The sequence below is a fragment of the Zygosaccharomyces rouxii genome, assembly GCF_000026365.1.
Source record: "Zygosaccharomyces rouxii strain CBS732 chromosome G complete sequence".
Taxonomy (NCBI): domain Eukaryota; kingdom Fungi; phylum Ascomycota; class Saccharomycetes; order Saccharomycetales; family Saccharomycetaceae; genus Zygosaccharomyces; species Zygosaccharomyces rouxii.
The window spans coordinates 1,536,250-1,561,310 of NC_012996.1; the positions used below are offsets into that span (position 1 = coordinate 1,536,250).

General features: G+C 39.3%; 13 protein-coding genes across 13 annotated transcripts; 6 read left to right on the forward strand and 7 right to left on the reverse strand.

Moving 5' to 3' along the window:
• Positions 1–242: 242 nt before the first annotated feature.
• On the reverse strand, positions 243–527 carry QCR8 (ubiquinol--cytochrome-c reductase subunit 8; the record flags this gene model as incomplete). Its single annotated transcript, XM_002498744.1, has 1 exon — positions 243–527. One exon carries the CDS (start codon positions 525–527, stop codon positions 243–245), a length of 285 nt encoding a protein of 94 aa, XP_002498789.1.
• A 203-nt stretch (positions 528–730) lies between these two features.
• On the reverse strand, positions 731–1,777 carry ERG20 (bifunctional (2E,6E)-farnesyl diphosphate synthase/dimethylallyltranstransferase; the record flags this gene model as incomplete). The annotated part of the gene is made up of 1 exon (XM_002498745.1): positions 731–1,777. The coding sequence occupies one exon, from the start codon at positions 1,775–1,777 to the stop codon at positions 731–733; it is 1,047 nt and encodes a 348-aa protein (XP_002498790.1).
• Positions 1,778–1,958: 181 nt separating this feature from the next.
• On the reverse strand, positions 1,959–3,218 carry EBP2 (Ebp2p; the record flags this gene model as incomplete). Its single annotated transcript, XM_002498746.1, has 1 exon — positions 1,959–3,218. One exon carries the CDS (start codon positions 3,216–3,218, stop codon positions 1,959–1,961), a length of 1,260 nt encoding a protein of 419 aa, XP_002498791.1.
• A 231-nt stretch (positions 3,219–3,449) lies between these two features.
• SNU114 (U5 snRNP GTPase SNU114) lies at positions 3,450–6,320 on the reverse strand (the record flags this gene model as incomplete). The annotated part of the gene is made up of 1 exon (XM_002498747.1): positions 3,450–6,320. One exon carries the CDS (start codon positions 6,318–6,320, stop codon positions 3,450–3,452), a length of 2,871 nt encoding a protein of 956 aa, XP_002498792.1.
• A 306-nt stretch (positions 6,321–6,626) lies between these two features.
• TPO5 (Tpo5p) lies at positions 6,627–8,402 on the forward strand (the record flags this gene model as incomplete). The annotated part of the gene is made up of 1 exon (XM_002498748.1): positions 6,627–8,402. One exon carries the CDS (start codon positions 6,627–6,629, stop codon positions 8,400–8,402), a length of 1,776 nt encoding a protein of 591 aa, XP_002498793.1.
• Positions 8,403–8,714: 312 nt separating this feature from the next.
• ZRT3 (Zn(2+) transporter ZRT3) lies at positions 8,715–10,106 on the reverse strand (the record flags this gene model as incomplete). The annotated part of the gene is made up of 1 exon (XM_002498749.1): positions 8,715–10,106. One exon carries the CDS (start codon positions 10,104–10,106, stop codon positions 8,715–8,717), a length of 1,392 nt encoding a protein of 463 aa, XP_002498794.1.
• Positions 10,107–11,519: 1,413 nt separating this feature from the next.
• LST4 (Lst4p) lies at positions 11,520–13,799 on the forward strand (the record flags this gene model as incomplete). Its single annotated transcript, XM_002498750.1, has 1 exon — positions 11,520–13,799. One exon carries the CDS (start codon positions 11,520–11,522, stop codon positions 13,797–13,799), a length of 2,280 nt encoding a protein of 759 aa, XP_002498795.1.
• A 281-nt stretch (positions 13,800–14,080) lies between these two features.
• On the forward strand, positions 14,081–16,123 carry SET2 (histone methyltransferase SET2; the record flags this gene model as incomplete). The annotated part of the gene is made up of 1 exon (XM_002498751.1): positions 14,081–16,123. The coding sequence occupies one exon, from the start codon at positions 14,081–14,083 to the stop codon at positions 16,121–16,123; it is 2,043 nt and encodes a 680-aa protein (XP_002498796.1).
• Positions 16,124–16,469: 346 nt separating this feature from the next.
• ASG7 (Asg7p) lies at positions 16,470–17,168 on the forward strand (the record flags this gene model as incomplete). The annotated part of the gene is made up of 1 exon (XM_002498752.1): positions 16,470–17,168. One exon carries the CDS (start codon positions 16,470–16,472, stop codon positions 17,166–17,168), a length of 699 nt encoding a protein of 232 aa, XP_002498797.1.
• A 2,133-nt stretch (positions 17,169–19,301) lies between these two features.
• On the forward strand, positions 19,302–20,825 carry STE3 (Ste3p; the record flags this gene model as incomplete). The annotated part of the gene is made up of 1 exon (XM_002498753.1): positions 19,302–20,825. The coding sequence occupies one exon, from the start codon at positions 19,302–19,304 to the stop codon at positions 20,823–20,825; it is 1,524 nt and encodes a 507-aa protein (XP_002498798.1).
• Positions 20,826–20,958: 133 nt separating this feature from the next.
• Positions 20,959–22,677, reverse strand: CPS1 (Gly-Xaa carboxypeptidase; the record flags this gene model as incomplete). The annotated part of the gene is made up of 1 exon (XM_002498754.1): positions 20,959–22,677. The coding sequence occupies one exon, from the start codon at positions 22,675–22,677 to the stop codon at positions 20,959–20,961; it is 1,719 nt and encodes a 572-aa protein (XP_002498799.1).
• A 443-nt stretch (positions 22,678–23,120) lies between these two features.
• Positions 23,121–23,471, forward strand: RFA3 (Rfa3p; the record flags this gene model as incomplete). The annotated part of the gene is made up of 1 exon (XM_002498755.1): positions 23,121–23,471. One exon carries the CDS (start codon positions 23,121–23,123, stop codon positions 23,469–23,471), a length of 351 nt encoding a protein of 116 aa, XP_002498800.1.
• Positions 23,472–23,523: 52 nt separating this feature from the next.
• ZYRO0G18876g (formate dehydrogenase) lies at positions 23,524–24,747 on the reverse strand (the record flags this gene model as incomplete). Its single annotated transcript, XM_002498756.1, has 1 exon — positions 23,524–24,747. The coding sequence occupies one exon, from the start codon at positions 24,745–24,747 to the stop codon at positions 23,524–23,526; it is 1,224 nt and encodes a 407-aa protein (XP_002498801.1).
• Between the last annotated feature and the right edge of the window lie 314 nt (positions 24,748–25,061).

The window sequence follows — 25,061 nt, forward strand, 5'->3', positions numbered from 1 at the left end:
TATGTCCTTTGCAATGTTTCAGTGTTGTTGTTACAAGGTCATCATCATCGCCCTTGTTTCCCATACATAACATGTAGTAAATAGCCCAAGACGAAAAAGCAACCGATGGTGGAATTCATTCATGCTCGAATGGAAATAATAATTGAATGTGTTATTTCTCCATATCCTATAATTTATGTAACTCTAATTCAATCTTAATAAATAAAGTATTTACTGTGCTGGAATAGTATCTAGATGGAATCTTAAACGTTGACTCTTTCGAGCTCTTCTCTACCTGCCTTGGTGTACAAGTATTCGTTGTAATCTCTACAGTTTTCCCACCAAGTCCAGTAGATACCCATTGGGATCAAGACGTAAAGGGCCTGAGCACCCACTCTTCTTGCAGTGTTGTAAAAAGCTGCATGGAAAATACCAGCCAATGGTTTTTGAGCGTATGGTGAAACGGAGTAGGAAGTAATACCCTTTTGTGCTGGGGAGCCGATGTGACCCCACCATCCCATGTAAGTCTTTGCACTTGGAGGACCCATGATTTATCCGAATATACAAATTTTTTAAAAGCTCTTGCTTGCTTTCCCGATTATGGTTCGTAGTGGATTGAAGTTGGTCAAAGTTGGTTCCTCTTGTACTTCAAAAGGGATCCGTTGAAAAATTTCGACAGCTCCGCGCGCTGTGATTGGATGAAAAGAAGACTACATAGTAAACATGAAATATCTATCTCAATCTATCTAATTCATTTGGATCTTTTGTAGATTTTATCAAAGAAGGCGGTGAGCACAGCTTGCTTGAAACCACGAGATTCGTCGACCTGGGAAATTCTGGTCTTCAATTCCTTGGCGACGGAGTCCTCGTATTGCAAATAGTGCTGTTGGATGTTTAATTCCTGGAAGACCTTTTTGCATGCCTGCTCGCTGTCAGCATTTTTTCTACCATAGTTCTCATCCAGGGTTTTTCTCTGTTGCGCGTTGGCAAGTTCTAGAGCTTTGTTGACCACCCAAGAGCACTTGTTGTCTTGGATATCGGTACCTATCTTACCAATTTGCTCTGGGGTACCGTAACAGTCCAAATAATCATCCTGTATTTGGAAATACTCACCCAATGGGATCAATACGTCCTGAGCCTGTTTTAGATCCTTAGGATCACTGATACCTGCCACGTACATGGCTAATGCCACTGGCAGGTAGAAAGAGTAGTAGGCCGTCTTAAAGATGACGATAAACGAGTGTTTGGCAGGAGAGAATTTGCTCAAGTCAATTTTATCCTCTGGTGCAGTGATCAAATCTAGCAATTGACCCAATTCTGTTTGGAAGGTGACTTCGTGGAACAATTCCACTAGATCGATGTAGTAAGGTTCACTGCGGAAATGGCTCTTCAATAACTTGTAAATGGCAGCTTCTAACATGAAGGCATCGTTAATGGCAATCTCATTGACCTCCTCGATTTTGTACCAACATGGTTGACCCCTTCTAGTGATTGAGCGATCCATCATATCATCGGCAACCAAGAAGTAGGCTTGTAGAAGCTCAATGCACCAACCCAATAGAGCAAGCTTACTGTACTGTTCAGAGGGCAATTGAGTAGCTGTGGTACCCTTCAAGATGGCAAAAGTATCCACAACTGACAATCCTCTGTTCAATTTACCACCTGGAGTGTTGTAGTTCAAACTCCTCTCGTACCATTCGACTGCATCTGATGGCATACCATATTGAGCCAAATCTTGCTTCAATTCGTCAACAATCTTGGGGAACTCCGCTAGAAACTTTGATTTGTTGTCAGACATATTTCAAAGTATTTCAATTCTTGTGGTTAGACTTCTCTTTGATATGTTGTTGTTTATCAAGAGTCAAGGTGTTATTAACTTTTTCTGTTCCTGTATCTTTTTCTTATATACACTACTACAACGTGATGTTCTTCTTCTCTAGTATACACGAATTATATAAGAAGAAAGGGACTCAATTCTTTCAATGCTTCTTTTGACGTCTACTCTTCCCTGGTCTTCCTTTCATCTTTCTTTGAGAAAATCCAGTCATATCGGCTGAGGAACTTGCATCGTTCTTCCTCTTGAATCTTTTCATACCACCTTGACCGTACTTCTTGTCTTTAGCATCACGTTTATGGTTGACCTTTGGTCTCTTAGCACCAGCACCAGTATCAACGGCGGAACTGGTTGCTTCTTCTACACCAACATTAAATTCATCTTCACCAATTTCATTGTGCTTTCTCTTTTGCTTCAATGCCTTAATCTTCTCCAAAGTGTCTTTCTTTTCCAATTGACGCTTTTGCAAGGTAGCGTTTTGCACTTGCTTACCAAACTTCTTTAGATCTCTCTGGCGCCTAGCGTCTTGACGTGCCTTCTTTTCACTTGCTTCTGTTACCAATTTACCCTTAATCTTATCCATATGTTCATCACTCTTAACCATCTCTGCAAAGTAATCCAATGGCCTCTTGAATGGAATCTTCAATCTCTTTAGTTGTTCACGAGCATAGTTCACACTGTCTAGGGATTGTCTGTAGAAGGCCAATTCACGTTCAGTGTCATCGTAAATATCCTTGATACCTTCATCAGTATTCGTCTTGGAAGTCACGGAAACATGCTCTTCAAAGGAATGCTTGGACCAGGGCAATTGTATACGTTGTAATGAATGTCTTAGAGCCTTGGTATTATTCATGGTCAATTTCTGGTGTGGCACGACATCAGCATCGGAGTCGACTTCCACATCTGAAAGTGGGACATCTTGTTCTTCTTCGTCTTCTTCGTCTTCCGCTTGTTCCTCAACTCCCTCTTGATCCTCACCTTCATCCTCATCCTCATCTTCATCTTCATCCTCATCTTCATCAGATTCACTTTGAGCCAATCTTTCCAGATCTAACTCCCTTTCACCTTCATCATCTTCGTCCTCTTCTTCTTCATCCTCTTCAGCATCCTCAGACTCCTTAACCTGGTCCTTCGCTTGTTCTTTCTTCATCTGTTTCTTCAATTTCCTCTTATCCTTCTTAGATAATGCCTGGCTGTGGTAATCCTCAACTTTTTCAGCGCTCTTTTGGTTAGGTTCAGCTTTAGATTGCTCAACAGCTGCCAAATCATCTGCGGTAACTACGGTAGGTTCATCTCTCTCAACATTAGCCTTACTCTTTTCCTTCTTAGATTTCTCCATCTTTTCGAATTCTTCTTGCTTCTTTTGATGCGAGAGCATCTCTTTCAACTTCCCACCTTTAGCCATATTGAATCTCACTGAACTAATAACTCAAGTGCGGGATCGATGTTCTTTCTCAATAGATAATCTTTTAACTGTTAGAGCTCATCTCTCATCTCATCTCATCTCATCTCATCTCATCGCCTAAAAATTTTTCAATACTTAATTTCAATCACCGAATACGTCCGATCAAAGTATATACAAAGGTAAGGGCATTACAATATTAAAACATTATGAAGAATAGTACATATCTTTCTATTATACCAGTCCATTTTCTTTTAGTCTTGTGTACAATTCTGGTTCGATGTATTTGGCCAATGAGGGTCCATCATTTGACATGAAGCCGCTATTAGATATACCTTTACGGCGTCTCGTCTTCATGACAAAATCTCGACTTAAACTGCCAATTGGCGATGGTTTTAGCTTTGATATGACTGCTTGTTCGTCCATTACATCACCTGGGACCTTTCGCCAGATCTTTTTACAGAAATGCATTTGGCACATACCGGCCCCCATCGTAGATAGTCTTAGATCTGTCTCAAACCCGACGGATTCAATTACTGGCAACTGCCCTCTAATTTCCATCAATGGCGACCCTGCTATGTTACTAGTCTTATAGATTCTTCCACCTCTTCGTTTCGCAAATAATTCTTCGATAATTGATAATAGTTTGAGATGCACTATGACGTCCACCTCGTAGATGGGTTCTAATAGTATTGGGGTAGCAGTTAATAGAGCAATGTAACATGCTCTACGTACCATAGGGATTAATTGACCACCTCCTGAGACTTTCTCTAAATTTTCGGCCGACAACAATTTGAAGTGAACACCATGAATTGGTTCGTTGGCCAATGGACCCTCTCTAATCACCCATTTAAAACCCTGGTTTAACTGTGGTCTGCAACGTAACAAAATTTCTTTATCAGTTTCATTAGGTAAAGTGTCATCGACAAAGACGTTTGCATCCTGGAAGGACCAAACGTTCCTGGCGGCTAAGGAATCCCAGCCGTATTCGGACCTTAGCATTTTAGATAACTTTCTGTTATTCGCAAACACATCCGAAGCAATCTTGTTTTGAGATAGATCGTCAACTAGTTTAGGAGTCAAAGGTTCCGCACCCACGCTTATGGATACAGTGCCATTGATTGAATTTACAGGAATGGCAGCAAAGGATTCACCTGCACAACTCTCTGCAAATACAGTTAATGGATCCGAAATTTTGATTTCCATCTTTGAGTAGTTATTTCTCAAGTCGTACAGCAAAGAATCCAAGTACAATTCACCACAACCCAATATTACATGCTCACCAGATTCCTCCACTTTGACCACAACACCGGGATAATATTTGCTAACTTTATTTAAACCGCTCAGCAGTTTGGGAAGTTCCTTTGGATGCAGAGGTTGTATGACAACTCTTGCCACTGGTTCATTGATGTAATCAATTGGTTTAAACAGCGGTAACTGGGTGTTGGGCCCCAAGTATAAAGTAGAAGATTTCGTAAATGCATCTGATAGGCCCTTGACTAGAACGAGCTGACCCACTGACGCTTGTACCACGGGGAAGATATACCTACCACCCATAAGAGCCAATTGTTCAATCTTACACTGTTCATATTCTTCATCCTGGTCATTACCGCTAACTGTAAGGCTTGAATCTATGACATTCACTTGCATACCTCGTGTCAGTTGACCTCTGTAAATACGAACTAGCGCCCATTCGGAACCGCCATAATCCATAGTCTTGAGTGCATGTGCCAAGAAAATTTGATCATCTTCAATTGGACTCTGTAAAGATTGAGATAGCTTAACAGATGTGGTTGCAATGGGATCGCAGTTATGAACTAATGCATGAATCAACCCAGTCTGTTTCCTGAAGACCAGTTCTAAAACATGCTTTAACAACGGCAGGGGATCATATTTGAAGAATTCTGAACGTAAATGAACTCCGAAATTCCGTCTCAAGATATTTTGTAACTCCTGTGTATCATTTGAAAGAGTATGTGTGATAATTTTGTAAATTGGCAGTAATATGAATTCCACGAATGTCGGATTTTTTGAGGGCCTTGGAGTAGAGCTAAATTTACCATCTGCGAAATAAATATCCCCCCACATACGTTCAATGAATCCTTGTAATTTCTCCGCCGGAAGCTTTGGACTATAGTAATATAGTATGAACTCTTGAATAGTGAATGAAAATCCCAATTTAGATGAGGCAAATATTACATTGCCTAGTTCTGGTGAAAACTTATCCACCGTAAAATGATTAATTTGGTCAACAATATGCATTAGCTTCAAAAATGAATCTAGAGGTGGCAGTTTTAGCTCTAAGATCAATCTATCCAATTTATTCAAAACAAATACCATAGCCAATCCACTTCGTTGACAGTACTTGATCAAGTTCTCTACCACAGAAGTAACACCTTCTACAACATCTATGCAAATTAGTGCACAATCTACAGCTTGTAAACACACTGCTGTCTCATCCATAAAGTTCACATGTCCTGGAGCATCTAACAAATTTATGGGAAAAGATATAGTATCCAAATCAAAACCAAGGAATGTGATACCGTTACTTTTCAAAGATAATCCACGCTCAATCTCTAATTTCGTATTATCCATATATCTCATCTGACTCCAGCCCAGTTGATTTCTACGACTCATATGCGGCAGATTTTGATGCGATTCCATTACCAATAAATCCACTAGACTAGTCTTACCAGAATGCAATGGGCCCACAACAGCTACATTTCTTATCCTTTCTGGAGCTTCTAACATACCCAACATGTAATCTCTATCGTATGCTGCTCTAGGAACATGCTTTTTCAAATGTGTGAATACTGAGTAGTCAGGACCTTTCTCATGTTCCCTCGCAACTTCTACAAGTGGTACGTCAGCATCTTGGTTGTCTTCGGTCTCCACTAACACTTCCACATCATCACCATATGCATCTTGCAACGGTACTAGCGCCTGTTCTTGGTTCCTGTTCACTTCTTGTTCATCATCACCGTGATCATCACCTTCATTATCAACCGGCTCTTGTTCCACTAGAGGTTCAGTATCCTCTGGTTTCACCGCAAGAGATGTCTGTTCATTCTCTACCGGATTTCCAAACTCATCATACTCATCCATGACCACCAGAGAAGGACCCTATTAGCCGTTTATTCTTCTAATCCTTGTATTCGTTATGGCAAGGCACACTGAGAAATTTAAGGCGCGCCTTATAAAATTTCATCAACTCCATTACCTCAACCATAATAAAAGAAACGGAAGTCTTTTATTGACTGTTTACAGGACTAGGAGGTTCCTTTTAGAGGTCGAAGATTTGTTACCTGAACTTACTTCATCACATTTCCTTAGACTTGAGTTAGATTGATGACACCTTTGCTGTAGTGGGCTTTGTAAGATTAACCGACCGTCCATTGAATCAGCTCAGTAATGCCAGAGTACAGTCTATTACCGGATGGCTTTCGAGTCAGTATTCCTAATTTCAGACCGAGTGATCTCTTTGATAACTTGCATACAATTATTCATGAAGAAGCCGATAATGAGCCAGAAATTGCGGAACATTTTGAATACGAACAAGAGCTGGATAAGTCGTTACTATCTAGGACCTCTGTAATTGGTCTTGGATTTGGGTTGATGAGTCCCGTTCTGGGGATGTGTACTAGTATGGGGATTGGTCTTTTGAATGGTGGCCCTTTCACCATTATGTTTGGCTTCCAGGTATGCGGGGTGTTTTCATTTCTGTGTGCTTGTTCCCTTGGTGAAGTGGTTTCCAAATTTCCGATGGAGTTGCATGGTGCTAGTGCAATATTAGCCCCAGATTATATCAAGAGAATTAGTTCTTGGCTTACCGGATGGTTTTTATTGTTAGGTAATTGGTTTATGAGTATTGGCGTTACTTTCGCCGGCGCTCAGTTAATCATTTCTTTAATTGCCATGGCTAATTTTGATTTAATCTCAGAGAAATATTTGGTTTTATACACCGTTCTCATATACTATGCGGTAGTTACCATTGTTGGTGTGGTTAATTTGAAGTATGCGAAATATGTGGAAACGATCAACAAGGTTTGTATTTATTGGATCATTTATGCGGTGCTTTTCATCGATGTATTATTACTATTGTTCCACAGAAACAAATTTCGTTCTCTACCCTATGCCTTATTCCATTTTGATAACGAACTTTCAGGATATAGAAGTGTAATCATTTCATTTATCATCGGATTTCAACAATCTAATTTCACTCTTCAAGGGTTCAGTATGTTACCAGCATTAGCGGATGAAGTCAAAGTTCCTGAAAAGGATATTCCTCGTGGTATGTCGAGTGCAGTATTGATCTCTACAGTTATTGGAATTATCTTTCTTTTCCCCATAATGGTGATTCTACCGGATTCTCGTGATTTGTTCAGTAATCAAAAAGTTTTACCAATCGTTAACATTTTCAAAAAATCAACAGATTCACAATTTGTTTCTATTTTCCTAGTGCTTTTGATCCTAGGTAACCTGTTCTTTAGTGGTATCGGTTCTATCACCACTTCTTCGCGTGCAGTTTACAGTTTTAGCCGTGACCATGCTATTCCATATTATCGACTATGGACTTATGTGGATCCTCAATCTGAATCTCGTGTACCCAAATATTCCATTCTTTTGAGTATGTCCATTTCGTACATCCTAGGGTTGTTACCACTTTTTTCTAATGCCGCATTCAATGCCTTTATCGGCTGCGCTGTTCTATGTCTATGTTCAGCAACGTTGATACCTTTACTGTTGGTGCTAGTGACTAGAAGAAGAGTCCTTAAAAATGCACCTGTTAAGATCAAATACAAATTAGGTTGGATTGCAAACATTGGTTCTGTATGTTGGCTACTCTTGTCAATGTTCTCCGTGTGTTTGCCGCCTCAAATTCCAGTAACCGCGAAGACTATGAATTATGCGCTCTTAGTGTTTTTATTCTGTTTCTTCATTATCTGCATTCTTTATTATAAATGGGGTCGTAAACACTTCCAGCTACCGCAAGTCGATAAGGCCTCTATTGCCGAAGAGATGAGCACATTAGACGTTATAAATGTGGATCAGAATTCCACCCCATTGATGGGAAGTGATGCTACTCAACAGAAAGATACAGTATCAGATCACGAAAACTCTACCGCCGGTTCGAGAACCGCCGACACATCTGTGCTTAACGATCCCACGAAGAAAGATGACGACTAATGAAGAGAATACAAAAATGTAGATACTACGGTATTTGCCTATGGTTCCATGAACGTTTTTTTATTTAATTTTATTTTGGTACATCGAAGTTGTACAATGGCTTCCTGGCGGGAATCCGGGGAGTAATAAGCACAGAATTTGCATCATTACAGAAAATTTTGTAAATGTGCGTATGTAAAAAGAAATGCATAATATTTGTAAATTCCTTGGATATCATTCAATCGACTATTATATTATATGAAAAACCTATGAGAAGGCGGCAAAGATAAAGATAAAAATAACGAAAAAGCAAGGGTGATGGAGAAGGTCTAATCATTTGAATAACCCACTCGCTAATACCAAGAGAACACCTGCACCAGACCATTTTAAGCAGGTTGTACCGACACTATGGTTTTCTCTAAGTTCCTTTTCAGCTTCACCTTGATGATGATGATGACCTTGACTGAAACCAACACCGGTTTGAAACATCTGTAATCCGATAATTAGAAGAAATCCTGCCGTGATGCTCAAATATAGATCCATGTGAGGATGGTAGCTAGGATCGATATTTTTATTCTTGAAAACCAAGTAACCAATGAGAGCTCCCAACGGTTGTGAACATCCACCTAAGATAGTAGTCACTAGGAGGGCGACTGCTTTTGATTCGAAAGCAGCATAAAATGGTAACGTCATGGAAAAACCTTCCACGAAATTATGTAATGCCAAACTGAGAAAAATGGAAAACCCAAAATCTTTAGAGACCTGGGATGATCTATTGGTATAATAGAGAATGAAACCTTCTGGAAATTTATGCAATGTAATCACCACGCATGTTTGCATACCAATAGACAATAGTTTAGAGAAGGGCGTTTCTAAATGATGATGGTGATGAACTGATTCTTCATGTACTAATGAACCATACCCAGTAGGTGCAGTAGAGTGATCATGACCTTGATGGTGTCTTTGTGAGTGAAATTTTCGACGGTAAGTCGGTAAATTTTCTAAATCGTATCCCACATGGTTTTCCAAACATGCCAAACCTTGAGCTTCTAAATAACTCTGTTGTTCCTCATCTGTTCTAGGTGTTCTCAGAGATGCTGGTAAACAGGGAAAAGCTTCTTCATCTAAGACGGGAACACATGAGTCCAAATTGGAACAACGACCCATGGAACCATTATCTACTGTGGATAATAAATCTATCAAAGAAGGTTTAGAGCGTAACGCTTGTCCATTTGACCCTATCGTTCCAGTTCCAGCTCCAGCTCCTTGTCCTTGCGCTTGCCCCTGCTGTTTTTGATGATTCAAAGGTGTAAATTCATCACCATGATGTGAATGAGAAGTTCCCTCACTACTATCAATACTACCAGCGTCATGAGCACAGTGAACCATTGATTCGCTCGCAAAAGCATGGACTAAACTGTTTAGGCCTAAGGAAGTAACCATACCTATTAGCATCCCCAAAAAAACTGTCGCAGACTCCGTATCTTCATCACTATCCCTAGGAAGCATCTTGTAAAGCGCGGTAGTAATCATAGAGCCCGATGAGAGTGACAACCCATAATTAACCAATTTTGAACTTGTTTGGCTCCTTGTATTGAATAAGCACGATATTAAAGGGACACACAGACCACCGCCCACACAGAGAAGCGAAGATATAAGTGTATACAATAACCATCGCGGTATGAGGGAATCCGTCACTATATGAGTTTCTGTAGGAAATGACATTATCTAGGCTCTAGCAGCTGCTGCAGAAGACAGTTTATACCGAAGCCTACAATACAGGAATACGTCAAAGTCTTCAACAGGACCCATATGATTGTTAGATCATAGCAGGTTTTCGGACTTACTTTATCCTACTTTTGATACCTTTTTCAATGGCATAGGACACAAGGTCTTGTCACCAGCAAGGTTATTGTCACGCTGTACGTAAGAAGGAATGTATGCATCATGAGAGGCATTGATCACTCTTGGAACTTGTGCAGTTCTTGAGGTATCCAAGAATGTACTGTAACCGTACAATCAGCTACTAACCTGTGCGGTTATCTTCTGCCTTTATATGTTACTTAGCGCTAGTGAATTTTTACTGTAGTTGTAACAACCGAGTCATGTGAAAAGCACGTGATTGAGATTGCTTGAAATGAGCTACGTATGAACTTCTCATAGGCTCTTTCTTCCTCTTCTTTCTCAATTATAAGACCTCCAATGTAAACCGCCTATTTATCTGCTCTTTCACGCTATACGTTTTCTATTCAAAGTGATTTACGTCTGCTATCGGACTTTTTATGCCGAAAAAGAAAGATCGTCGAGATTTGACACTTCTAGGTCATCGCACAACTCAAACGATCACGCAAATAGAATCCCCCCGTTAGCAGTAATGATCACTCCTGTAAGGCACTGGAATCATAGGTTCCCGGGTTTATCCACCTGTGCAATCAGAGGCGCCATCAACTGATGGCATTTGTTTGGCATTTCTTGTAGAAAACTTACAATTCCACACGGCCATTCGAAGGGTCTTAAGGAAAATTGCAATGGCATCACGACGGTCATTGACAACCGATACATATACACGTTAATAGACATAGTAGACTTACATGTTAGACATGGAACTATACGGTTGGCAATGGTCACAAGCTCTTACACCAGTTGACTGTGCTGGAGAAGTTCCTCCGCTGTTCGTATGAGGAAACAAGACCCTTTTAAAGTAACCTAATGAGGGACGACAAAAGTTGCGAGCCTTCTGACATACACCTACATCTACCTATATACATACACCCGAGACAACATACTCTACAGAAGAATTAAGGAAAGGGAGTTGAAAACAGAAGGAAAAGGACGAGGTGTAGGAGAAAGTCTGATTAGCATTTTCTTTTTTTTTTGTTTTTGTTTTGGTAGATTCCTCCGATACATTGATGAACATATACTCGATACGTTAGTTCATTAAATGACGCTAGATTGTCTTTTCAGAAGCCCATCTCGTTGATCATAATATTTCGTATTTTGGCGGTTGTTATTTTGAGCAGTCAGTCTAAAGGTTCACTGTTATTATAGTTTTGCGTCTTCTTTCTAGCTGCTGCTTAAATCAGATTTTACACTTACAGTTCGTTATTATATTATATTATTGAATTTTCCATTGTTTGAATGTTGGGTAGTCTTTTAAAGGCTAGTTCCTATGGGAACATAGCGACAAGTAATGAGCCTAAAGTGCCCACTCCCACTTCTTATGCTACTGCTACCACTGATCCTGCTACGACGTCAGGTTCGTTAGTTGGGGGCAATAGCTCTCATCATGAAGATTTTTTGGTTGCACCCCCCATGCTGGATCATGTACCTGATGATTTGAAATACAAGTTATTTGCATCAAAAAATATTCCCTTTAGTTCGTTATCTTCACCATCATGTGCCATCTTTAGGATTCTAGTAGCAGAAGAGACAGGTCGTATGTGTCGTAATAATTACAAGGTGGTTATGGATTTCTCTACCGCAAAAGGTCAACAGATGGATCAAATACGACCTAATGAGTTAAAGGAGTACATCTTTGGGTCACCCATTAGATCTGCGGATTTGTCACAGGGGAACAAATTTCGAACTATACCAAATTCTGGACTTGTTTTAATTACTAGAGTTTTTTTCACGGATGATCCCAGTTGGAATAATCGGTTGACCGTATCGCTTTGTGTGCCCACCGTTTTACTGCCCATTATTCCAGAAGCCTGGCAACACATTACGCGTTGGTTAGACCAATGTCAAAGTATTGTATTGGATATTTGGAGTAAATCCAAGAGTGTTAAATGTAAAAATTATCAAGATGGTGTCCTTCCAAGTAATTTAAACGTTCATTTCCGCTATGAATGTGATACAATTGTACAACTGTTACAGGGTAAATTGATACCTTGCTTACGGTCTTTTATGGAAATACCTAGAATGTTTCTTTACCCTCAAAACTATCAAAAATTTATCAAGTCCTGGTTTAAGGACATATTTAGTTGGATTGAAATCAAGGACGGACCTAGAATGAATTTTCTACCAGCACTTTTGGGTAAAATTATTTGTGATTTCAAGGATTGTATGAATGATTCTGAAACTACGAGGATTGTAGTGATTTCCGGTAACATGGTTGTTGCTAATAAATTATTGTTCATAATTTCAGGTTTACTGGAACCCAAATATAAGGGAAAGATAAAATTTATGTCACAATCAGAATCATCGGATAACCTACCTCAACACATGTTGCATAACCCTCTCCCGAAGCGGGATAGCTTCAAAAAGGGCCATTATAATGGTAGTGGTATTAATTGTACTAATAACATTTTTACCTCTACAAACAAGGGTTGGGAAATCCCGCGTAATAATAGTCGAAACAGTATGGTGTCGGTATCATCAAACGAACAATTGGCGGAAGTCATTCAACCATCATCTTTGAAAAGTGGTAGTAATTCATTACAGTACTTATCTTCATCTCTATCGAGCCACAACGGCCCTTCATCCTATGGTTCATGGTTTAGTAAGATTACAGGTAGTCAGGCTAGTCCCTCGCTAGCTCCGAAGAATATAGATCAATGGGATAGAATTTCAGCGCCTATTGGTACACCTGGTAGTATTACAAGCCAACAGCATTTTGGCAGAGGTACGGGAATGGGATTAACACCTCAGCCTTCACCATCAATAAGTGAATATGAAGAATTTCCTTGGATGGGGACTCCAAGTTCACCAAGAGCCGGTAATGATAATAATAACAGCAGTAATAATACCCACTCAATGAGAAGATCGTCTTTCAATGGAGCACCACTGGGCGAAATTAAAATTACCAGGGATTGTCAAAGGATAGATCAGGGAGACGTGCTAGATGAGGCGTTTACCAGGATCTGTAAACCTGGATTCGAAATAAGTGAAGGTGAATACGAAGTGATACCAGGAGATTCACGACATGCTGCCTTCATGCAGATAGATATGAATTCACAAATTTTGAGACAGGGGAAACCGTTAGAATTGTTACCACGATACACAAATTATTTGGCAAAATTCAACCATTGGTTTAAATTACAAGGTTTCCCCGTAGGCAGTGAATCCGAATCTCGAGTCATTTATACGATGCGTAAGGATTTGCAGGTCAGTGATAGCTCAAGGACATTGCTGGTATCGCTAAGATCAAGAGAGATTAAGGAAATCACGATAATGAGAAATGATTCTAATGAGAGAACGAATAACCGCCACGGGATAGTACAAAAAACAAAGAAAATTTTCAATAACGGTAAATGCGGGAACATTTCCTCGAGACTCCTCAACTGTATAGCATTTGTCAACGCCAGTATTCAAAGGGCGATGGCACTCTACGACGATGCTGAGCTACTGCAGGAACAGACAGATCATGACATCTTGGACGTTTTCGAATCTTTATTGTGTTATAACAAAAATTCCTAGATGGATTTACCACAGAAACTAATACAGATATCAACGCAGATACCAACACAGACGGCGTTAGCACCACTAGGATCGGTATAGCTCTTATTCCTTTTTTTTTTTTTTTTACAGTTAAATAATAATCAGGTCGCGTCATACTTAACGGGAAGAAGTAAGACCTTCCAATATTTGATGAAGTTTACATTAAAAGCTTAAATCCTTCTTTTAAACCTCGAAGAAACCAAAAAAAAAAGGCAGTAAATAAAGATTTGGAGGTCAGTTGGTCGATCTAATAGTGGTAAATGTCGTCATCTAGATCAGTATCGCCGCCCAAGGGCTCTAGTCGATCCCTTAAGTTGTTTTTAGACGAAGAAGACAAGACTCAAGAGGTACTAAAGACTTTTAAATGTCTAGAGGAAAACCATTATGCGAACAAAAGGTTGGGAAATTCGAAGCACAATGAATTCATGGAGTGTGATTGTTATGAAGAGTTCGAAGACGGTATTAATCGCGCCTGTGACGAAAACTCCGACTGTATTAATAGGCTAACGCTGATCGAGTGTGTTAATGGGCTATGTGGATCTTGCGGTGAAGACTGTCAAAATCAAAGATTCCAAAGGAAACAGTATGCCGATATTGCAGTTTTCCAAACCAAGTTAAAAGGTTATGGTGTCCGTGCTCAATCTGATATTGAACCGCATCAGTTTATCTATGAATATATGGGGGACGTGATACCGGAGGACGTCTTTAGGGATAGATTGGTGGATTATGATCAAAAGGGTTATCAGCATTTTTATTTTATGATGTTACAAAACGGTGAATTCATTGATGCTACCGTCAAAGGTTCACTAGCGAGATTTTGTAACCATTCTTGCAATCCAAACGCATATGTGAATAAATGGGTTGTAGCTGGAAAATTGAAGATGGGGATTTTTGCCCATAGAAAAATTTTAAAAGGTGAGGAAATTACATTCGATTACAACGTTGATAGATATGGTGCCACAGCTCAAAAATGTTACTGTGAAGAACCAAACTGTATTGGATTTTTAGGTGGTAAGACTCAAACTGATGCTGCAAGTCTATTACCTCAAAATATGGCAGAAGCATTGGTTGTCAGCGTAACTATGGAAAAGCAATGGATTAAATTGAAAAAGCAACAGGGTGAAAAAATTGTGAAGAGTGAAGGGAACAATATCAATATAGAATTTGTTGAATCACTTAATCCGCCACCTTGTGAAAAACCTGAAGATGTGATCAAAGTTATGAGTGTACTTTTACAGGTGGAAGACCCTCTGCTGGCCAGAAAATTGTTACAGCGGTTGTTTAACATTGAACCTGATTCTAATTTACACCATCAAATCTTAAAGTTACATGGTTACACATGCTTTGTCAAACTGTTACACCTGTTTAAAGAGGACTCATATATGGAAACAAAGATTCTTGATTTCATCCTGAAATTACCAAAGACAACTAAAAACGGTATCATCACATCTCAAATTGATAAAGAAGTAGAACAAATTGGGAAATCGAATCAAGAATTGGAAGACACATGCACTAAACTACTGCAAAAATGGAATGATTTTGAGACTTATAAAAGAATTACAAAGAAAGATATCAAAGAGGCATCAAATAAGATGGTAGATTTAAGAAGAATTAGATTACCACCAGGATGGGAAATCGTTCATGAAAATGGTAAACCAATGTATTATAATGCACAACAAAAGACAAAATTGCATCAGCCACCATCAGGTTCATCAAAGACTTTTAATGCTAGACGACCACAAACTAATGGTAATTCAGGTACACCGAAGCCATCCATCAAAAGATCACGTCTTGATGATGAAGAGTACGAAAAGCAGAAACTAAGAAGACTTGAAAAGGAGAAAGAAGCTATTGAAAAAGTTAAAGAGGAGGAGAAGGAAGCTCTGAAATTGAAATTAGAGATGGAAAATCAAAGGAAAAGTGAATTGGAAAAGATTATAGCAGAGGCCAATAGACAAAAGGATATGGAAAAGGAACAGTCAGTAAAATTGGAAAGGGAAAAAGAAGAAAAACGTCTTAAGAAGAAAAATCATCATTTGGAGCATAAATGGGACAAGTTCTTTGCTTCATTTGTACCTGGTCTCTTACGCAGATACGAACAAAACGAAGGTTTATCCCATGACCATGCAAAACAATGTGCTCGAGACATCGTCAAGATCTTGACGTCTAAAGAACTAAAGAAGGATGTTACAAAGCCACCGCCCGAAGAGCCATCAAAGGATAAAAGAGCTAAGGTAAAACAGTTTACAGCATCTTACATGGATAAATTTTTAATCAAATACAAGAAGAAACATAGCAGTTGATGCATCGTTGAGACTGTAATATAATGAAATAGAGTAAATCGTGAATTGTGGAATTCAGTAACGTGTATGTAGTATAGATAAAATGTTTTTTTTATTCATTTGAACTTTTCTTCACTTTGTCAGTTTGTATTCGCCTGAAAAGGGAAGAGCACTAGACTTACTTCAAACCGTTTGAACCAACGAGTTTTAACAAGTTTCAACTAACCTTTACCTTAGTTTTGACTTCAAGAAGCATTCTACACCAATGCAGACTGCTGAATTAAGGTTATGTATATATATGGATAGGTAGGAAGAGACAACTATGTATGTAAATTTCCCCATGCGATTATAACAAGCTAGTTGACAGATGAACGGCCCGCTATCATTATCTACTACTATGGATGAAGATAGCAGTATCAGCACCGTTGATTTAACTCAGAAGATCAACCCATCAGATTTTAAACTATCAATTGAGAGAGGTAAACACCTCATAGCTCCATTTGAAGTAGAATCTCAAAATTACGAATGTCGGTGTGAATCATGCCACAGGACAGAGGAACGTAGACCATTGTTACCAAGACTTTGTATAATGGGGGTCGTTTGTCCGTTGCTGTGGTTTTACGAAATCACACTATGCCTGTATCTACAATGGTTGGTTCCCCATGAACCAACGCATCCGCCAATTGATTCAGATCAATTACCCACAGAATACGAGTTGGAAAATTGCAAGAAACGTACAGAGATAGGAATTGATCCTCTTACATTGCAAGATATTAAAATCACTAACCAACCTATCAAGAGTTGCAGTCGGTTTCCCTATCAGACTTCTGATTCACCCGAACCAGAAGTGACATATGAAGGTAAAATATGTCAAGAGGATCAGTTGAAAAGGGCACAGTTCCTCTTTGTAAGACAGATTGCTACTCAAGTTATCGACACTCATCGTCAACAAAGGTCATATTTGTGGAAGTGGGTCTGGTATTGTACAGCAGCTATCGCCAGTTATGTATTGGTGCTAACGGTGATATTAGCGACTACCATTAAGGGTTCCAAACATTCGCGATAGTCACTACACTTTCTAAGGACATTATCCGTTGAAGTATGAGAGGAGCCCTCCAATCGAATTCCCAATGAAAACATCAGATTAATAGCTTCCTCAATGATAACATTAGCGCCTGTGAGTGTGGGATGAGAAGCTATGGGCGGTTCCACTAACATCGCAAAGTATACTAAATTTAAGAAGTCCAGCCGTGAACAAAGGATGGGATAAAAACTGAAGAATGGCAAGGGGTAAAGATGTCTAGATATAATAGCATCATTGAATTTAAAGATGGATTAAGCTGAAGAAGACCAAAAGAGTATTTGTTATCATCGGACTAGCTGGACTTGGACACTTTTCCTTCTACATTCCGGTAAAACTGCTATTTTTTCGCAAAATTATTCTGGCTATCATTAAAACATTGACTCTCAAGCAACCTTCTTGTTGCTCCCCATCTCGCTTTATTGGTACGCTCCAAAACGGTTGGTCAAATATTTAGGATCGATCAAATAAAACCTATTTTTCTGTCTCGGTTCTGAAATATGTGGGAAAATATTGATATTAGGAGCAGTCTTTTTTGCTTCTGACAAACGCTACCAACAGTTAGAATTTCAAAACGTTGAAATTTCTGGTGCTTACAGATGGGATAAATGTTTAAAATGTGATGAAGGCCAGAAGAAATGCGATTGTCAATTGGAACCAATTTTTAAGTTTTTCGCCCACACTACTACTCCACCGATTGAATACTCAGCATTAAATTTCGTGCTCAATTAAAATTACACTAATTTGTTGTTCATGACAGTACTCTTCACGAATAGGCGAGCGGTGCTTATTACCATGCTTAATATCAGACCGTTGGTAACGTGATCATCTTAATTCATTATGATGAGAAATCTCCATGTATGGGAAGAGGATATACTTATGTTGAAGAGGATAGTGCCTCTCATACCAATAACAGTAAAGTTATGAATATCCGATAATTACCCCGGTTCCGATCAAAGATTCGGCATGTTTTTGCATAAGTGCCCCAACTCTGATAGACATAAACAATGTGATTATTACCGGAAAGGCACACCAGGTCATTGTATTTTCTGGAGACACTTATGTGCTTCTCATTTGAATTAGAAATGCCAATTGATACCCCTAAAATTGGTTTAAAACATGCCGATTACCATTTATCACGCTGAATGACCACATTCCAAGAATTGGACAATACCCATAGAATACACACTATTCTTGCTGGTCTAAAGGATGTCGCAAGTTTGATTTCTTCGAGGTAAAAAATATTTCACATCCCAGCAGATGATATTTCACTTTCCACACCTTCTAAGGCACCAAGAACTTCCATGTCGGTATCGAATCTGAAGGATACTTAGACCAAGCCCATAGCAGATAAAGTGAAAGGTTGTACTATTATGGATTACCAAGCGGCCATAGTTAATTTCCTTGCCAATGGTTTAAATTTAGACAAAAATTTTAACAGCAGCTACATTAAACGAATTTATTAGTACTCCAAAAGATAACATTTCATTTTTTAGATTGGCATTTCAATCTACAACTGGACGACCAACCGCTTTTAAGAGATCTGATGCCATCGGCTTGTGGTAAAAAGGCTAAGGTCTATGATACAATGTTATGACCCAGTTTACTGCCACAATTCACTTTTTCTACGCGATACATCATGGTACAAACTCTAAGCATTTGTAAAACAAAAGTCTTAAACTTCATATATACAATAATTTTTCCTATCTAGCTTTCCAATGAAGTTAATCATTTATTCCTCTTTAATTATTTCATTTTTAACGTCGCTGTGTCGCTGCGACAGTAAATCCTTCCTTACTTCTCAATTCATTCATTGGGAAACTAATTGGGAAGGAAGTATCAATTGAATGTTAGATGTTGAATTTTAAATCAACCTGAGGCTTCTTTCTTAATATCTAGGATTAGTCGTTTGATTTGGTAAGTTGCATCAGTGAGGTTTCTTATTCTTGTAGCTATTCCCTATTGATCTCTCAATTGATTGAATTAATTAATTAATTAATTATTTGATTAATTACTTGATTTTATGTATAAAAGAAATGGTATTTGGTTCAAGAGTTTGCATGTTCCTGATCCATCCGTGTAGTTAATCGCATCAAATTGGATTTGATCAAACGATCCATGTCGTATCAGTCGAATATCATCGGATTATCTCTCGTCGCCATACTACTATTACTTCCACCGCTGGCATGGCATACACATAGTAGAAATATACCTGCCGTACTACTAATACTGTGGCTATTTACCATGGATTTAACTTCGTTAGTTGGTGCCTCTATTTGGTCTGAAGAAGATTTTATGAATCGTTGGAATGGTAAAGGCTGGTGTGATATAGTGGTTAAGCTACAGGTTGGCGCTAATGTGGGGATGCCCTGTGCGGTTACCAATATCGTTTACAATTTACATACCGTTCTTAGGGCCAACACGGTACTACCAGAGTTAAATTCATGGAGTAAAATTTGTTGTGATCTAACTATCAGTTTAGCGACACCAGTGATAATAATGGCATTATCATATATTGTGCAAGTGGCAAGATTTGGGATTGTTCGTTTTAACGGTTGTCAAAACGTCTTATCCCCCACATGGCTTACCACAGTTTTGTATACAATGTGGGGGCTAATTTGGTCCACTGCTGGTATGGTTTACGCTTTCCTAGTATTATACGTTTTCCATAGAAAGCGTAAGGATGTTAGAGATATTTTACACTGCACCAATTCGAGATTAAATCTGGCAAGATTTTCTAGATTACTCATTCTATGCTTTTTAACAATATTGGTGATGTTCCCATTATCAGTATTTGGGGTAGCGGAAGATATAAAATCCTTCAAGGGTAAGTACAATTGGAATGAAACTCATTCACCAGTATATTGGAATACAATACCCAAATATGACGAAGGTAAAAGTATTTTCAGCGTTTGGCTTTACATTCTAATGTCATACCTGGTATTCATAATATTTGGTTTGGGAACAGATGCATTGCAAATGTACGCTAATATCCTAAGAACAATGAAGCTGGGATTCATTGTGGATAAATTGCAAAATGCCAACAGAAGGAGTAAGAATTCTCAAATCGCACGGGTCTTGGGTAAAATTGCACCTGGTATTAAATCAAGCGACAGTAATAGTAGCTGTTACAATGATTATTCTGATAGCACTCTGGAGAAAAATGAAAATGGTTCATATCAAACATCTTCACCTACTTCTCAATCCAAATTTTTTGTTGATTACGATATACCCTCTGAGAATAATTCAAAGGCATTCCAGGCTAGAAAGAAACGTCTTGGAATTTTTGCTAGAAGTAGAGCTGAATCTAAAAATTCTGATAATGATGGTGAAGCTCCCAAAAATAAATTTTTACCATATCTATCAGAAAGATGCCTTGGCAACGACTATGATTCTCTGAATACAGCTTCTCAATTAACTTCAATTAGTTCACCTGCGAACGCAGTTGAACCTAAACCTGGGTTTGAGCTTGAAGCTGAACTTACAAATGACCCCCAAAGCGCAGTCTACTACGTGCCAGGTTCCAATAGAAACACCGTGCAACAACTAATTCCTCATGATGGTTCCTTCGACGATTTAACAGAATCCTTAGAGTCTTCTAAAGGTGAAATAAGCTTCCATTATAAAATGGAAAAAAAGTGAATTTTACAAAGGGAGGCTACTAATTAGCAAAGGATTTAAGAAAAATAATAATAATAATAATATTTTTAAAGACAAACAATCACACATATTCTTTTCGAGAATTTTAATTGAATTCGTCCTTTTTTTTTTCCCTTCATTTGGCACTGCCAGCGTTAACAATGTATTGATACACAAAGGCAATTGCACTCAAATGGTCCTCTCCTCTAATGTGTTCGTTAACTGAATGGATTGTCTTTGGAACAGTTTCATCACCGATAGAGGCAATGAATCTGTAGATGTTTTTAGTTAGATTCCAGTAGTACCTAGTATCGGTATTTCCTGTCATCAAATAAGTAGAAACGTAAAATTGAATATCGTCTCTGCCAGCAAAGACACCATTTTCAAAAACATTTTGAATGGTACCTGCAAAGGTATCCCAAATAGGACCAGATGAAGGTGAAACGGGAGCAGGTTCCAATGATTGAACAATTGCAACTTCAATGGTACCTAATTCAGTCTCTGGTAACAAATATTCGCTGTTATAAGACAATCCGTACCCGTATTTTTTGGCAATCTTTCTGGCGTATTTCAAATCAGCTTGCAATGTTTCATTGACAGATGAGTGGATATCAATTCTGTGATTAACTAAGAAACTGGTCACCTCAGGCAATGCATTAGCTTTAATACCACCATTAATGATGTCGACAGCTCTAGTGGTTCTAATCAAATCACGGTAACTTCTTTCAGATGCCAAAAATTGAGTCAATTGTTCCTTACTCTTTGGAGATTTTGGTGCATTCAAGATATCCTTCTTCAAAGAACATGGAATATCCTCTGAGTGCTCAGCAGCACATGTCAAAAATTTGTAAATCGGGTTATCTAGTGTAAATGTTGGTTCGAATGGATGGTTTTCAAATCTTGAAATCAAATCGGCAGCAACACCAATAGTAGTATGGTCGGGTGGGACTGAAGAATGACCACCATGACCGTTAATAGTATAGGTAATATCAACGTAACCCTTTTCAGCATTCACTGGAACTGCAATGATAGTACTATCGTCAAAAGCTGTTACACCACCACCTTCATCTACAATGGCATAAATACTATCTGGGCCGTATCTTTCTTCCAAGAACTTTGCCAAATGTTGAGCACCTTGACGGCCACCAGATTCTTCATCGAACCCTAGAGAAACAATGGTAGTTCTATCAGGAGTATATCCATCCTTTAACAACAATTCAATGGCTTCCAATTCCGCCGTTAACAAGTTTTTACAATCACATGCACCACGGCCCCAGATGTAGTCAGTTTCCTTATCATAATAACCTGAAAATGGTGGATATTCCCAATCGTCCCAAGTCTTTTTATTGACAGGAACCACATCTTGATGTGCCATAAGCACTAAAGGCTCCAATTCCTTATCAGAACCCTCCCAAGTGTAAAGCAACCCAAATTGATTGACCTTCTCCAATTTCAAATGCTCATGGGTCAAGGGGTAAATTTTAGCCAAATAGTCGTGGAATTCACCAAAATTGGCATAGTAGTCAGGGTCATCGGCAGGTACTGGATGAACGTCTTCAACTTCAGTAGAAATTTGAATAGCACCTGAAAACCTCTCGATGGATTCCTTCTTAAACTCTGCATCGTGTAGAATCAATTCCACAGATTTGTTAAAGGATGGCGCCAATGGTTCAATCTTGCCGCATGTTGGACCTTGTACTGGTGTAGTTTCAGGCAATCCACCATGATGAACCCCGTACAAAAGACTACCACTCTCAAGGGTCAAAAGAGCTCCCACACCGAGCAGCAATTTCTTGTGACGGGAGAAAAAACCTTGTGAAGGTCTGTCACCTTTGTTATCCTCCAATCTAATCATGTTTCTAGTTAAGTTCACTTAACTTATTGTTCAAACGTTATGCAAGACCCTTGAAAGATGAACACCCTTTGCTGCTTTGTGTATTTATACTTTATCAGTCGTAGAATGCAACCAAATGGCTTAAAGTCCAGTGGAATAACTTCAACAAACCAGGCTATCCGATTCCGACTTCGGAACTAATTCGGGTGTTGGGAGATTAATTCAACTTCTGATGCTTGCTAGAACTGCTAGTTGACACTCTCAGTGCAGCCGCGTGTGATTGTTTCTTGTCAAATACTGGTGAAGCAGTTGTAGTGTTGGTGGTCAGTTCCCTTTGAAAGAGTACTAAGCGTAACTCGCGTCGCGATTACTACTACTAACCATACTACTAACCATACTAGTGCTGCTAATACCACCAAAACTGCTCGGAAAATAGCCTAGTTAGTCTCTGACAGATCGTCATTATGGCTAGTGAAACCCCAAGACTTGATCCAAGAGAAATTACAGCAAGTGAAGTACCCGTCTTTCGACTCATCGCACAGGTGAAATCGCAACCCAGTGAGAACAAACTTGTGTTGGCATCTCCCACAGAAGGCGGTGAAATGGTTACATTGACTGACGTACGTGTTTCTATGTCAAAGAATTTTGAAGTAGGTTCATGGCAAGAGTTGGTTTGCAGGTCTAGCGACAACGGTGATGTTGGCTTCCTTGTGCTAGACGCTGTGGCATGTCCGTTTAAAAATGGTGAAGATATCAGTATTGAAGGTGTTGTAGCACTTCAAAGGTTATGTAAAAGGTTTCCGGAGATATATTAATGAGGAATATTTAGTTTAGTCGTTAGATAACTTTATGTTTTACGTATTACGTTTACTTACGTTGACCGTAGGCTCTAGTAGCGTATTCACCATCTTTGACGATGACATCTTGTGGACGGTAGTCGAATTTCTTGGAGAAGTAACTTTCAAGAATGCTTTTAACACCTTGAGCGTATCTCTCTTGGGCGTCCAAAGAAGTACCACTGATGTGAACGGTCATGGCGTTACCAGTTTGGTCCTTGTTGTTCATTGATCTCCATGGGTGGTCCTTTGGAGCTGGTTGCTTATCCCAAACATCACCACCGTAACCACGTAATTTACCAGATTTAACAGCATCGGCAACATCTTCAGCAACACAGATAGCACCTCTGGCGGTGTTAACCAAGTAAGCGCCATCCTTCATGTGGGAAATCAAATCCTTGTTGAAAAGACCTCTAGTACCTTCGTGCAATGGTGCATTGATAGTGACAACATCAGATTGGGAAACCATATCTTCCAGTTTTTCAACTCTTTGCACAATATCATCCTTACCGTTGAACAACTTACTGGCGTCGTTCAATTTCTTGATAGCTTCGGCTGGTAGATCTTGGTAGTCGTAGTACAACAACTTCTTAGGGTTGAATGCAATGAGTCTTTCTAGAACTCTGTAACCAATTCTACCTGCACCGACGGTGGAAATGACCTTGTCCTCTAAATCATATTCATTCTTGGCGACACCGGCAATATCCCATTCACCATTGACAGCTTGGCGGTGACCACCATTGTAGTTTCTCACAAGCACCAAAATGGTTGCAAGAACATGTTCTGCGACGGAAACCACGTTAGATCCAGTAACTTCCGCAACTGTAATCTTCTTCTGATTGGCTGCGTTCAAGTCGACATGGTCCGAACCAACACCTGCGGTAACTGCTAACTTCAAATTAGGTGCATTAGCAATTCTTGATTTAGTGATGTATGCAGGATAGAATGGAGTAGTGATGACGATTTCTGCATCTTTCAAATGTTTGTCGACTGTGGAAGTTGGTTCAGGGTCCTTATCAGTAGTACTAACCAATTCGTAACCCTTGGACTCGATGTATTTTCTGATACCTAATTCATTTTCAATACCGGCTAACAATCTCTTTTGTTCCTTAGCATGTTTACCACCTTCATAAAGGACCAGCAGTACCTTACCATTAGCCATAGTAATTGGTGAAGTGGAGAAGGTACGTGGCATTGGGGCACGCAATGGTGCCATTCTGGAGACTCTAGCGGTCAATTGAGGGACTCTAAACATTTTTGAAGTGGAGGATTCTGCTTTTCTGGTACGAAACTATCGACCAAACGACCTGCCATCCCTACGCATGGTATTCTTTTATATCAATTCTCGAATGTGGGTTCAAATCTACTAGTTTCCCAGCAAATCTTGTTACAGTAACTAGGAGTGCGATCCGCTTGCGCAGCTTTCCTAATGGAGTCTCTTCCGACAGGGTTAGGTCAGGTGAAGAAAAGGGCTAGGGGTATGTGAAGGTCGTTCGGTAATAAGAGTGAGCCACACAGCGGTATTGCTGACGAGTACAACATAAGAGCAAGTGGTCTTCGCTGCTTATT